Source organism: Peromyscus maniculatus, chromosome 2, assembly GCF_049852395.1.
Source record: "Peromyscus maniculatus bairdii isolate BWxNUB_F1_BW_parent chromosome 2, HU_Pman_BW_mat_3.1, whole genome shotgun sequence".
Lineage (NCBI taxonomy): Eukaryota > Metazoa > Chordata > Mammalia > Rodentia > Cricetidae > Peromyscus > Peromyscus maniculatus.
This window is the reverse complement of record NC_134853.1, coordinates 137,188,718-137,202,252: the sequence shown is the minus strand read 5'-3', so window position 1 is coordinate 137,202,252 and position 13,535 is coordinate 137,188,718. Positions and strand designations below refer to the sequence as shown.

Below are 13,535 nucleotides of genomic sequence, written 5' to 3'. Positions count from 1 at the left end.
TATGGTGCGCTCTCTGTGCTCTTAGCTCCTGTCTCAAAGAGGAGAGAACAGGGCAGGAGAGTGTCCCTTTGGTGGTTACTGGGCCAAGTGGCCACAAAGTGACCAACTATTCCCTTGCCTTTTCTTCTGTAGTCAGTAGCTTCAGACATGCGCTTCAACGAAATTTTCACAGAGAAGGAAGTAAAGCAAGAAAAGAAAAGACAACGGGTCATCAACTCGAGGTACCGTGAGGATTACATTGAGCCGGCACTGTACCGGGCCATCATGGAGTAGACGCTTCCAGAATCTCAGAGGTTCCCAGCCATCAAGGCGAGAGCACTCGAGGGTTCCACAGCACAGCAGACACTTGGAACTCAAGTCTCAAAAAGTAGAGCTGTACAAAGAAAAGGAATGATCAGTACGACCCCATCACCTTCTCACTCCACCCTCATTGAATTCCGCCATGAAAAGACAAGCCTTTTGGGGGACACTTGGCAATAGCTGCTGGTCTCCAGCTGAGGGGCTGACACTGGAATGCAAAGACTGGATCGGTCCCCAGTCCAAACGGGTCAGCTGTGCCTGCTGGGCTGATTGCTCTGTCCCTGGTCCAGGACGTGGCTTCCTTCCGCCCACCTGCATCAGCAAGGCAGAGGTGCTGGTGCTTGACCCGATCCCCTTTTGTATTTATGTGCGTGTGCGCGTGCATGCATGCGTGTGTGTGGCTGTGTGAGTGTGTGCGCGTGGGTACGCTCGTGTGCTTGGTCTGGACCAGCTTCTGACAGCCCCTAGCCTTCACTTTCTTCTTTGCCTCTGCAGGGCAAACAAAATGTGAAATTCTGCCCTCAGCTGAGCTGAGTAAGGGCCTGGGGGATGGCTAGAGGTGGGTTACCATCTGTCCCTACCTGGACTGGTTTCAAGAGTGCTGGCAAAGCCACAGTGTTGAGATGCTAAGGAGCTGGCTGCCACCTCTTTGTCTGTCCTTGAAGTAGAACTCAGAGGTTACATACCATGTGCCCTTAAACTAGGCACAGAGCCCCCGGGGCGCAGTATTAGGGGGTGTGGGTAGGGACTACCTTGAAGGGAGAATTTTAATGATGGAAACAGGCAGAGCCTGGTAGGTGATTTTTTTTGTCCAGAGGAAATCACAGTTATGCAGGGGGCTGTGGGGTTTTAGGATGAACTGGGGCCACTGGGGGCCAGGGCAGGTATAGCTGTGCCCTTGGTTGGGGGTGGGGGGGCTGATTGAGGGGGGGCGGGTGGGACTAGAGGGCAACATTGAAGGGGTTAAACAGGTTTTTGCTCCTCTTGAATTTGTTTGCCTGGGCCTGGTATTGGAGGGCTTCATACCTTGCTCTGTATACAGGAGTCAGATTTATAATACTTCCCCTTTTTTGTTACCTATGAACTCTATAAACCAAATTATTTTGAAAATTGGTGCATTACCTTGTTCTTAGCAATAAACTGTTGAACAGAGGATGGACTGTGGTCTGCCCCATGGAGCCCAAGTGGCCCAGGGTCAGGCTGTGGAGGAGGGCCTGGGAAGCTGTTCACACAGGTGGGTGCTGTCCTTCTGCATTAGTCAAAGCTCTGTGGTCCATGAGCATCCAGGGCGTTGTAGCTGTCGGTGCCTCCTCCTGCTTTTCCTGGAGGAGGTAATGGAAAAGTGTCAGACTACAGTCTTCTCAAGCGTTTTTACTCGAACCCCATTTGATGTCCTCACTGTCCTGGGCCAAGTCCCTTCCATTCATGGGGAACCAGGAGGGAGTAGGGTATAGGTGCTTGGAAAGCTAGAGACTTGGTTTCCCAGTGGGGTGCAGCACCAGCTCCCTGCAAAGCCTGTGGTAGGTGAGGGCTTGCCTGAGCTGTGGGGCAGCTGCTTCTGCACAGCCTAGCTGCTCCAGCCAGCCTTTAGCTTTGTGTCCCTGCGGCAGACCACTGTGTACAGAGTCAGTACTGCTTGGTCTCCCTGGAGCTGGGGGGCGGGGCTCTGCTTGGGATTGGTTGTGGCCAAAGGGAAGAGCAGAGTTTGAAAGATGTTTTCCCGAAGCTAACTCATCAGTGCCAAGGAAAGGGGGTTGACCTCTGTTCTTCACTCAGGGATTCTCAGGGGGGTATGGCTAGGGAAGCCAGGTAGGGCTAAGCTTTCCTGGAATGGTAAGTGGGACCCAGAAGCACTGGGAGGAGGGAGAAAACTTAATTTTCTCAGGTACCTGTAGATCCTCCCCATGATGCCGAAGGATTTGCTAATGGGGTGCTTGGTGTAATCCCAGCTGTATGGGAACTGAAGATTGAATTTAAGTCTTTGAGTGTATCAGGCAAACACTGCTGCTGAGCTACATCCATCCATCCACAGCCCTCTCTACTCTTCCGTTTTTCAAAGATGGGTCCACCATGGGATGGAGAGATGGCTTAGCCATTAAGAGCACCTGCTGTTACAGGGGACCCAGGTCCAGTTCCCACTACCCACCTGGTGGCTTGCATCTACCCGTAACTCCAGTTCCAGGGGGTCTGAGGCCCCCTTCTGGCCTCCACAGGCACCAGAACATACGTGCATGCAGTGAAAGAACAAAACAGGGACCCACCAAGTTGTCTGGTCTGGTCTGGAGTGTTTAATCCTTCAGTTTCCGGAGTAGTTGAGTACACACCAACTCTACCGCCCTTGGCCAAGTCAACCATTTAAAAACACTTTTGGCCTGTGTAAGGAAACTCCAGCTCAAACAAGTGATGGGACTTTCCCAAATCTCACAACCTAGCCTGTGGGTTTTTGTTCTGGGCCTTGAGCATGCAAAACTTCATTTTGATTCCTTGCTAGACACTTCCTAGCCTGCGCAGTCAAGTCTAGGCTTATGAATGACCACAGCCAAAGGCTGCGTGTGTTTCACAGCAGCTTTTTGCCAAAGCAAAAGGAACGCCTTATGTAGAGTAGGGTGCAATGTTTGGGTTGGCACCCAAGAGTGGCAGGTTAAAAATCCCCACCTCCTCTTCGGGAAAATTCTGAATTAAACTGCCTTAGGTGGATTATGGGTTCGGCTGCGGGATGAGGGAGCGGCCTCCTGAACTGCTTGGGTATGTGGGGTGTCTTTGTGGCCCATCTGTGACATTTATACGAGGCTCAAAAATTGGTAATAACGAGCCTGTCTGGACTTGGCTGGCCTATTACCCCCACAGGATTGGACAGGGCCTTAGGAGGCGTTCTGGGGGTCAGTTCACGACCTCTGGCATCTAGGAAACAGGCCCACGGGGGAAACAGGACAACAGAGCGGTGGGGTGGGGGCAGGAGACTTCTTCTGGGAGCCAGAGGCGACCTGACCGCAGCGGGGCCGCCCCACGATCGGCGGCTCCACACGGCGCTCCTCCCGAGCCCCAAATCCCGCAGCCCGGGGATGTGGGGAGCACTCGGCCTCCGGCTTCTATTGGGTCTCCCGGGTTCGGGCCCGCCTACCCCTGCGGCGGAGCCCCGCATTGGCCTGCCCGGCGCCCCGCCCGGTTCCGGTGCGCCCATTGGCTGCCGTTGCCCGACCCCCGGCGCGGCCGCCGAGGCGGACCGCTGGATTGGTGGTCCCGCCGCTGCGTCCTCACCATGGCGGCGCCCGTGCAGCCCGCCGCGTCCTGGGCGCCCGCCGGGGTCCCCTCAGCTGTCCCCGCTATTCGGGCTGCAGCCACCTCCCCGCTCCGCGCGCGCCCCGGCGCCGCCCGACCCCGGCCTCCCTCTCCGCTGCGGTAAGGCCTGCCCCGCGCCCCGACGCTGTTCTTGGCCGCCGCGCCCCTCCCCCGGTCAGGCCGGCCCGAGTCGGGCTGGGGACCGAAGCCCGGGCCCGGGAGGGGGCCAGGCCCGAGGAGAAGGGCCGTGCCAGCGGGGCCGAGCGCGCAGAGGTCACCTGCGTGCAGCGCCCCGGAGCGCGCGACTCTGGGCGCAGAGGAGGGACGCGGTCACCCGGGACCCGCTGTGGGACGAGCGCAGGAAAGTCCCGGGAAAGCCTAGCGGGAGTCAGCAAGAGTAGCGGTTGTCATCTCTGCCTTCCCCGGGGCCAGATCCTCGGAGTGACCGGGTCAGTTTGTCAAAGTACGCCTTCTCGCTACCTTTCCTTCTGGAGTGTGTCTCCATTGTCTGCTCGGTGATCTTGTTTGTGAGAGAAAATCTTGGCGAGGTCGGCAGATTCGGTTATCAGGATGTCCCACTGATGTGTTTAGACTCCTTTTTACAACAGCTCTCATTTTTATGATTCCTCAATAAACCTCATTTTCGTTTGTTTTTCTCGCGTACGGGGAGGGAGTGAAAACGGTAAAACTGAGTCACTGCAATTAGCCGAGGAAGTGACCCGGTGACGGGAGACCACTGTTAACCCCGAAAGCAAAGAGTACTTAACACATTTCAGAGCGGTCCTTTGAATTATTGATACTGTAGGTAGTGGACTATGAAGATAGAAAACCACGAATTAAGTTCCCGCGATGTAGCACAGTGGACATCATGACAGTTTCAGTTGTGTCTGAACTGTCAACTAAAGACTCAGAGGAACGGTAGCCCAGGTCCATAGGTGCACACCTGTAATAGCACCCAGAAGCTGAAGCAGGAGGATTGCTTCAGAGGCCAGCCTGGACTATATAGAATAATACCTGGTTAATAAGAGCCACATAGCAAGACCCAGCCTCAAAAGACTGAAGAAAATAAGATGGGAGGATTAAAAGCTGGAGCAAAACCGTATGACCAAATGGGGGTTTCATATATAACCTAAGTAGTGGACATTTTGAAGTATGAAGTGGTGCCAATTTCTCCATTTCACAAGTCTGAAGTCTGTCTCATGACAAGTAAGTTATTAGTGATGGAACAAGGCGAGTGTGTTCTCGGAGACTAATTGGCTTGCCCAGACAGTCAGATGTCTACTGAATACATGTTTTGTGCAAGGCCTTGACTTGAGGGAAACTCAGGCAATTAAATGAAAATATGGAACATCTTCCCATAGCCCTCTGTAGGATAGTTATGTGAATGAAGCAGGCACAAATGATGGTGTGGCCTCTAGAATTCCAAGACCGTGGGTGCCGTGAGAAATCCAGAAGAGGAGAAGTGAGTGCGCTTGAGGAAGGTTTTATGGGGGAACTGGAGTTTTGAGTTGAACCACAGAGAGTGGCAAGGCTGCTTGGAGAAGTGAGCCAGTGGAAAGTGGGGATGGTGAGTGTGTGGGGGGGACCCACGAGTGCGGGTGGGGGGTTCCAGGGCTTCGTAGAAAAAGAGAGGGACATGAGGTTCTGCAAAAGGCAGGCTGGGGCTGGGGATGTAGTTCAGGTGGTGGAGTCCTTATCTAGCATGCAAGGAGCCCCGCATTTGATCCTCAGCATCACATAACAACATCACAGGTATGGTGCCGCTCTCGCCTAGAATCCTCATACTTTGGAGGTGGAGACAGGAGGATCAAAAGTCCCAAGTCCTCCCTGGCTACATGATAAGTTTGAGACCAGCATAGGCTACTAATGACCCTCTCTTAAAATCAAAAGGCAGGCTAAAGAGGCACCTTTGACCCATGGTCATGTGGACCTAGACTTGCCAGGAAAGAACTCAGTAAGTAGCCGTTAGGTTGTACTATGGCTTTTATAGTTAGACTCAGGCACCACAAAGCTGTAGTCAAAGCTGCTTCTTGCCTTCATTTACTGGGTTTGTGCAGTTGGTGACCGGCCCTAGGGCTGCCCCCACACTGCTCTGACCTCGGTTTCTTTCAGTTCTTGGAGTCATCACACTGAGTTGGAGCCTGATGTGCCTGGGAATTGCCCCCAGAGTCCCCTAAACATGTTTTTCTTTCTTCCTGTTAGTCCTCTCTCAGCATCAGCCGTGGGTGTGCCGCTTGTCTGGCTTTCGGCGGCTCCTTACTGTTTAGTTAGGCCCAGAGTAGCCTGACCTCAGCAGATGATTGCCATACCCTTTGGTAGATCACATTTTCTAGATCGGTAGGGCTACTTGGCTTGGTGTTTTCTTGTTTGAGCTCCAATGTATTTGCACATGTTGGCTTTTTCGGTCTTCAACGACCCCCTTCATTCTCAGTCCTTGCCCCTGGCTGGTGTTTTATGGCCATTTGAAAAGGCACTTCCTCTGTAAAGCCTTTTTGAACTTTGTTCCCCACCTAAATGAGCCGGCCTCTCTAATGCTGGGGCTCTGACTTTTGTATTTGCTTTAGGTTGGTTTTCTTGTGTGTGGATGTGTTGTGTTTTTTTGGTGGTTCTTTTGTTCTGTTTTTTTTTTGTTTTTGTTTTGTTTTGTTTTGTTTTTTTAGATTTATTTATTTATTATGTATACAGTATTCTGCCTGCATGTATCCCTGCAGGCCAGAAGAGGGTGCCAGGTCTCATTACAGATGGTTGTGAGCCACCATGTGGTTGCTGGGAATTGAACTCAGGAAATTGAACTCAGGACCTTTGGAAGAACAAGCAGTGCTCTTAACCTCTGAGCCATCTCTCCAACCCCCTTGTTCTGTTTTTTGAGACAAGGTTTCTCTCTGTAACAAAGTCCTGGCTATCCTGGAACTTTTACAATTGTAGATCACAGAGATCCTCCTGCCTCTGCCTCCTGAGTTCTGAGATTAAAGCTATGCGCCACCGTGCCCAGCTATTGTTTGGTGATTTTTGAGGCAATATCTTGTCTAGCCCAGGCTGATCTTGAATTCTTTTTTTCCTTTTTAAATAGGACTTTGTGCAGCCCAGGTCGGCCTCAAAACTCAGTGTTGTAGCTGAGGATGACCTTGAACTCAGAACCTTCCTGTCCCCTCACTTCTGCAGTGCTGGGATTAGAGATGGGGGTCACCTGATTCCAGGCTTCGAAGTTTGCTCTTTTGCCATAATTCTTTTATTGTCTCTTCCACTTACAGCATTAGATGTACTTTTAAAGGCATGGACTGTCTTCTCCGCCATCTGGCACAGTGTTTTACATAGTAGGTACTTGGCATATATGTGTATTGTATGTAGAAAATAGTGTTTTTATGCAGGTAATACTGTAGTTACTGTCTCTACTGTTCCTGTCCACTGTGATTACTGGTCACTGCTCTCTTGCAGTATACTCAAAAACTATTCTAACTAAAAGAAAAAAGAGGCGGGGGTAGGGCAGTGGAGCGGTGGGTGGTGTGCTTGTGTAGAGCATTTTTTGTGAGGCTCTCAGTTCCATCGCCAGCACTTCATAGATAGGTCATGGTAGTGCACACCTGTAATCCCAGCATTCTGGAGGTGGAAGCAGGAAGGTCAACCAATGAAGATGTCTGAGTTGTTAAAGCATTTGCTGCCACACCTCATGATCTGAGCTTGATTCCAGGAACACCCACATGTTAGAAGAAAATGACTGGTTTCTACTAGTTGTCCTCTGAGTGCCACATGGGTGCTGTTTGGTGGGCAAACAAGAAGAGAGAGAAACGTTTTAAGAAAAAAAAAAAAGTTCAAGCTAATCTTCAGCTGTTTGTGGAGTTTGAGACCAGCCTGGGCTATATGAGATCTTGTCTCCCCACCTCCACCCCCTCAAAGAAAAAGAAAATAGCCTTGAAGTAGGATAGCTATAAAATTAGCCTTTGTGCAATCAAAATATTTGTCATGAAACGTGCAAATAAATGAGAGGAAGCTTTACTGAGGGATTAGAGGTATTGGTCAGCATAGTTTAGAGTAAGCTAAAGAGTAAAAGACGTCTCGATAGCTTCGGGACTTAACAAAACCAAAGTTGACTCCCTGTGCATGCCACCCATTTGTCACAGTGTACAGACACCGTCCGGGTCACACTAGCTCAGGGATGGAGACATTTGGGAACTAGTGGATGTTCGAGTGGGTACCAGCTTTTACAGCTTCAGTTCTGTTACTTTTACTCCTGTTTCGTCCGTCAAAATGTGGCACATGGCCTTGCCTAACTTTAAAGCAGGATCAGGAATTACAGACTTAGCTTATGACTAATGCAAAAAGAGCCCAAACTGTTTTGGCTCTAAAGACTACCACATATTCTGTGGGTGTCGACTCTCAGACCATTAAAGATAAGTTGGATGGGCACTAGAGGCAAGTATACAGAAGGGTGGGTTCGGGGCCAACACCCCATTACAGCCTGTATAAATACTCATAAGCCAAGGCCAGAAATACAATAAATCACACTCCAATTATAATGCAGCCATCCCGAAAGTATTACTGTTGTTTTGTCTTGAGAGAGAGTCTCATGTAGCTCTGGCTGGCCTGGAATCCTCTATGTAGCTGAGGATGACTGAACTCCTGATCCTCCTGCTTGCCCCTCTCAAGTGCTGTAGCATTCTGAGATGTCCAAAACTAAAAAGGTCAAATTAGCCTGGCACAGTAGCACGCACCTGTACTTAACACTCAGGACCAGAGACAGGAGGATGGAGAGTGTAAAGCTAGCCTCATAAAAGCCTATCTCAGAAATGATAAACAGCTAAGATATAGTTAGTTCAGTTAGTGAAGTGTTTGCCCAGTGTACACAGCTCTGGGTTCAGTGCCCAGCACTGTATGAACTGAGTGTTGGAGCATGTCTGTAATTAGCATTCGAGAGGTAGAGGTAGGAGGGTCACAGTTCCAGATCATCCTTGGCTACACAGAGTTGGAAGCCAGCTTGGGATACATGAAGCTCTGTTTAGAAACAAACACCCCAGAAATAATAAGTATTCTAAATCATATTTAAGCTTTTTTATTTAAGAAGTCAGGGAGAGGGGAGCCAGAGGCAGGAGTATTAAATTCAAGGGGAGCCTGGGCTACATAAGTAAGACCCTGTCTCAGAATACAGAATAAATAAAGTCAAGAGTATAATAATTTGAGATGCATTTAATTGGTTTAATTGGCTTTAAACGAGGCCTCAAGCTTGGTGTTCAGATTCTTTTGCTAACAGAGAAGCTAAGTGCTAGTTGGAGGTGATTCCAGAGATAGAAAAGCTAACTTTCTGACTTTGCTCTGTCACTGACTAGCTGTCTAATAGTTAACAAGTTTTTCGTTTTGTTTTGTTTTTAACTTCCTGCACTGGAGTTTGATCTTGTGCATGCTGGGTGAGACGTGTGCCACTGAAACACATAACCATCCAGTGTCTTATCTTGTCCTTTTCCAAGCTGTTTCCTGGACTCCCTGAGGACACCCAAATCTGAGGATGTGCAGGTCGCTTACATAAGATAGTTTAGTGTTTACATATAACCCTGCGCAGACAGCCTCTTTAATCACCTGTGACTATAGCCCATGATAGAATGTAAATGCCATGTGAATACTTTCTGTGTTCTGTTGTTGAGGGAATGATGGCAAGCAAAATGTCTTTGCATGTTCATTGCGGACACTTCTTTCGTTTGCCTTTTATATGTTGGTTTGGTACTCACTGTGTAGCCCTAGCAGGTCTCAGACTTGTGGCAGTCTTCCTGTCTCTGTCCCCTAAGTGAAGAGATTATAGGCATGAACCTCCGTGCCCGACTCAACATTTTTTTTAGTTTAGTTTTGTGTTTTGACAAAGGGTCTCTAGCCCAGGATGTCCTGTAATTCTTTATATAGCTGGGGTGACTTGAGCTTCTTACCCTTCTGCCTCTATTTCCTGGGTGCAGAGCAGCATAGACCACATGCCCATCGAACATAAAAGATTTACAAAATTTTGATTACGTTTGGTGTGTGTGTGTGTGTGTGTGTGTGTGTGTGTGTGTGTGTGTGTGTGTGTTCAGGTACTTGCAGAGATGAGAAGAGGGTGTCAGATCCCACGAAACGAGTTACAGGAGGTTTTGAACCCCCCTGGAGTGGATGCTGGGAACTGAACTCACCTGCTCTGCAAAAAATATGCAGTATTTTAAAATTTTCTTTATATATGCTATTATTTGTGTGGGGGTGTGCCATAGCATGCCTTTGGAGGTCAAAGAATGAGTTCGTGGCTTGATTCTCTTCCTCTACTTTTATGTGGGTTCTGGGGATGGAAATTAGTCCTCGGGCTTGCACAACAAGGTGATTGATAGAATGTGGAACCGGTAGAGATAGAGAGCTGACCACCTTAGAACAAGGGTGAGACTCAGGGTTTTGTGGAGGTATTAAAGGGGCCAGCTGTCAGGTTGGGAATATAAAGTAATGGTGTTCTAGAGAAATTAATGCCGAATTTAAAGTCTTAGGTAACCATCGGTCATTAGGTAGATGTGGGTTTAAAGGGCTTTTCACCCAGGAAACAACCTATGTCCAGGCCTAGAGACCCAAGAACATGGCTACATCTTGAGGCTGCTTGTGTGAATGTCTTCAAGCCATGAGTGGAAATGATGCAAGTCAGTCAAGAAGATTGAGCTAAAGCCTTGTGAGTTAAAGCTTCATCCTGAAGATGATTAGGGGCCAGAGAAGGATTGGACGATAGGAAATGACATTATCAGCTTTGCCTTTTGGGAGGATCATGTAGGGAGGAGGGAGAAGGCTGACTATCTTGCTGTAGAAAGCCCTGAGGTTTACAGCCACAGTCCCATGTCTACTACACGAGTCATAAAATATTTATAGATGAGATTACGTGACGTAAGAGTGGAGGAAGAATGCTGGAGGCTGATACCGTCAGGTGACAGGTGTGTTCATGCGTGGAAGTGCAGAGAAGAGCCAGCAAACCAGGTAGATTTCAGTCAACTTCGCCAGTTTCTAACGTATGGCCTTGGGCAGGCTGCAGACCTCTTGTAGCTTCCTGATTTTCAGATTCGAGAATTAGAGATAACATTTCTTAACTTCCACGGTGGTTGTGACGATCGGTTAGAATAGATACAAAAAGCCTGGGCCTGTGCTGGTAGATGTGTAAGGGCTTTCTGCGTCTGTATGTCTCTGTCGGTCTGTCCCTGTCTCTCTTGTGTGTATGAATGCTTGTGTGTGTGTGTGTGTGTGTGTGTGTGTGTGTGTGTGTGTGTGTGTGTGTGTGTGTCTGCATGTGCAGGCTGGGTATTGTTCCTCAGGAGCTGTCCACATGGTTTTTTTGAGACATGGTCTCCCCTTACCTGGGCTCTGTGACTAAGCTAAGCTGACTAGCCGTCAACCCCAGCAGGCCTCCCGTCTCCTTATCGTTGGGATTACAAACATTCACTAATATACACTTGTTTATGTGGGTCCTGGAGAGTCAGACCTAGGTCCTCCTCCTTATGTGGCAAGCACTTTATCACTGAGCCGTGCCCACAGCCCCATAAAGGACCTCCTGCAATAAAAATAATGATTTTATTGTTCCTAACATTTTAGTACATAGTACCTCAGCCATGGTGATGTTCATTAGTCTTAAATTCCCCTCACTAAATATAACCACCGTCTGCTTCGTGTTTTTTTATGTCTTTGAAGGTGATTGATGCTGCTCGTCTGGCAATGTTAGGCATGAGGGAATTATTCTGACATTAAGAAGGGAGAATTGAGGCGGACAGCATACCAATTAAAGCAGTGTTTAAACGCTAACCACTTCTGTCTCCAGACCTCGTGCGGAAGTGACATGAGCGTACACCACGTTCTGCCGCCACCGCCGCCGGTGATAGAATGAGCTGAGCCGACATGTTCGCGTCTCCTTGGTCTGTTCTTTCTGACTTCCTCCCCCTTGAGATTTTACTCTCTGTCTTCTGGTGGATTTTTTATAAGGATGGTGATAGGGTTTAATTCAGATTTTTTTTTCTGGATTGACACAAGCTGCTCCTCTGAACTCCGCCGAGCTTAGCCTGTTTTGTTCCGATGGCCCTTATCTGTTACCATGTCAGTATTTCTGTCTGTATCGTATCAGTTTCTCTTTCCTTCCTGTCAGATTTTCTCCCAAAATAATGGTAAGGGGGTATGTTTATTTGCTTTGTTTCCTTCCAGACATGGTGTCTCTGGCTGTCGTGGAACTCACTCTGTACACCAGGCTAGCCTGGAACTCACAGAGATCTTCCTGATTCTGCCTCCCGAGTGCTGGGATTAAAGACGTGCGTTACCATGCACAGCAACCTTTCTTTCTTTTAAATCTGGTGCGTCTGTGGGTGTGTGTATACATGTGTTCACGTGGATGTCAGCCCTCGCCTTTCATCTTGTTTGACAGGATGCCTGTTGTCCGCTGTGCCCAGCTAGCTGACCTGTGAGCTTTTGAGGGTTCTCCTGCTTCCTTTTCCCAACTCACAGCACTGCCACATTCATGCGGCTGCGCCTCACTTTTACATGGGCTCAGGGTCTTTGTGTTTACATGGCAATGCTTTACCCGCTGAGCCATCTCCTTACCCGCAATGTATCATATGTATATGTATGCGTGCTTGTGCTCACCCCTGTGTGCATGGAGAAGCCAGAGATCAGCTTTAGTTAGTTGTTCCTCAGAAACCACTGCCTTGTTTTGTTTGTTTGTTTGTTTGTTTTGTGAGATAGGGTCTCCTAGAACCTGGAGCTTACCGATTAGGCTAGGCTGACCTGCTGGTGAGCCCTAGGGAGACACTAGGATCCACCTGTCTCCCCACCTGCCCAGTGCTGGGATTATAATGCTCATGAGGCAAGCCCTTGACCCAGCCTTATTGCATCCTGTGTTTAGAAAGTCAGACTAGGCCGGGCGGTGGTGGCGCACGCCTTTAATCCCAGCACTTGGGAGGCAGAGCCAGGCGGATCTCTGTGAGTTCAAGGCCAGCCTGGGCTACCAAGTGAGTTCCAGGAAAGGCGCAAAGCTACACAGAGAAACCCTGTCTCGGAAAAAAAGGAAAAAAAAAAAAAAAAAAAGAAAGTCAGACTAGTTGGGAAACCCTGTAACTAGGTGTTTCTGAGACGTTTTGGCTTCAGGATTTCTTTTACAGTTAATATATTAAACACTCCCATAGAATGTTCATCTTTGTGGGCTTTGTCGATTAATTTACTATATATTAGGGGTATTGAATGCATTAAAAGTTACTAGAAGGCTGATGAGATAGTTCACTGAGTTGGCTCTGACCTCCACCTCTCTCTCTGTCTCTCTGTTCCTCTCTCTCTCTCTCTCTCTCTCACCTATATTAGTAAATCACTGTTAAAAAGTTATTAGCTATTAAGAAAACTTTAGATCACAAGAATGCACAGGTATATTTTCCAATAGCTGTGATAGCATGAATCATACCGTATGTCACATTGAATGGCCCCAAGACACTCTGTCAGGCCCTTAAGAGAGAGTGTGAATGAGGAGTAATGTCTTAAATGATGGGCATAGAGTCCCTGAAAAGTTCTGGGATCACAGGTCCTTAGAATACACTTTGAGAACTTATGTGTGTGGGTGTGTGGGGTGTATGTGGATATTGTATGCTTGTGTGTGTGTGTGTGTGTGTGTGTGTGTGTGTGTGTATACACATGTGTGTGCAATATGTGTATGTGAAGTATGGGAGTGTTTATATGATGCTTTTATGTGCTTCTGCTAACAAGGTAACAAGAATGGTAACATTGATAAACTAAATCTACTCCCACATGCACTCAGCCTGATTTCCTCTGAAGAAAGCTAATCTCTAGCCTTTGTTGAGACAGGTGCTTTGTCTTGGAAGGGCAGATGTGTGCACTTTGGCATATCAGGCAGGTACCACGATCTGAAAACTAGGAAAACCAATATTCCCGTGGAAGACAAACACCATAGTTAAGTTCTAGAAGTCTTGTGAGTACTTGGCAGGATGACG

At 48.4% G+C, this 13,535-nt stretch overlaps 2 protein-coding genes across 18 annotated transcripts in view; both read left to right on the top strand.

Moving 5' to 3' along the window:
* Positions 1-1,453, top strand: part of Kdm4a (lysine demethylase 4A) — a 52,946-nt gene extending 51,493 nt beyond the window's left edge. For all 3 annotated transcript variants that reach the window (XM_006996136.4, XM_006996137.4, XM_076564882.1), the window contains exon 22: positions 133-1,453. In XM_006996136.4, the coding sequence (XP_006996198.1) occupies positions 133-273 (141 nt within the window). In that variant the 3' untranslated portion in view covers positions 274-1,453. The remainder of the gene's footprint in view (positions 1-132) is intronic.
* Positions 1,454-3,490: 2,037 nt separating this feature from the next.
* The window catches only part of St3gal3 (ST3 beta-galactoside alpha-2,3-sialyltransferase 3), a 220,626-nt gene continuing 210,581 nt past the window's right edge, over positions 3,491-13,535 (top strand). For 3 of the 15 annotated variants that reach the window (XM_076564885.1, XM_076564889.1, XM_076564887.1), the window contains exon 1: positions 3,493-3,699. The gene's annotated coding sequence lies outside the window, so the exon portion shown is untranslated. The other 12 variants (XM_042271722.2, XM_042271723.2, XM_042271729.2 and 9 more) reach the window with 10 other exon arrangements.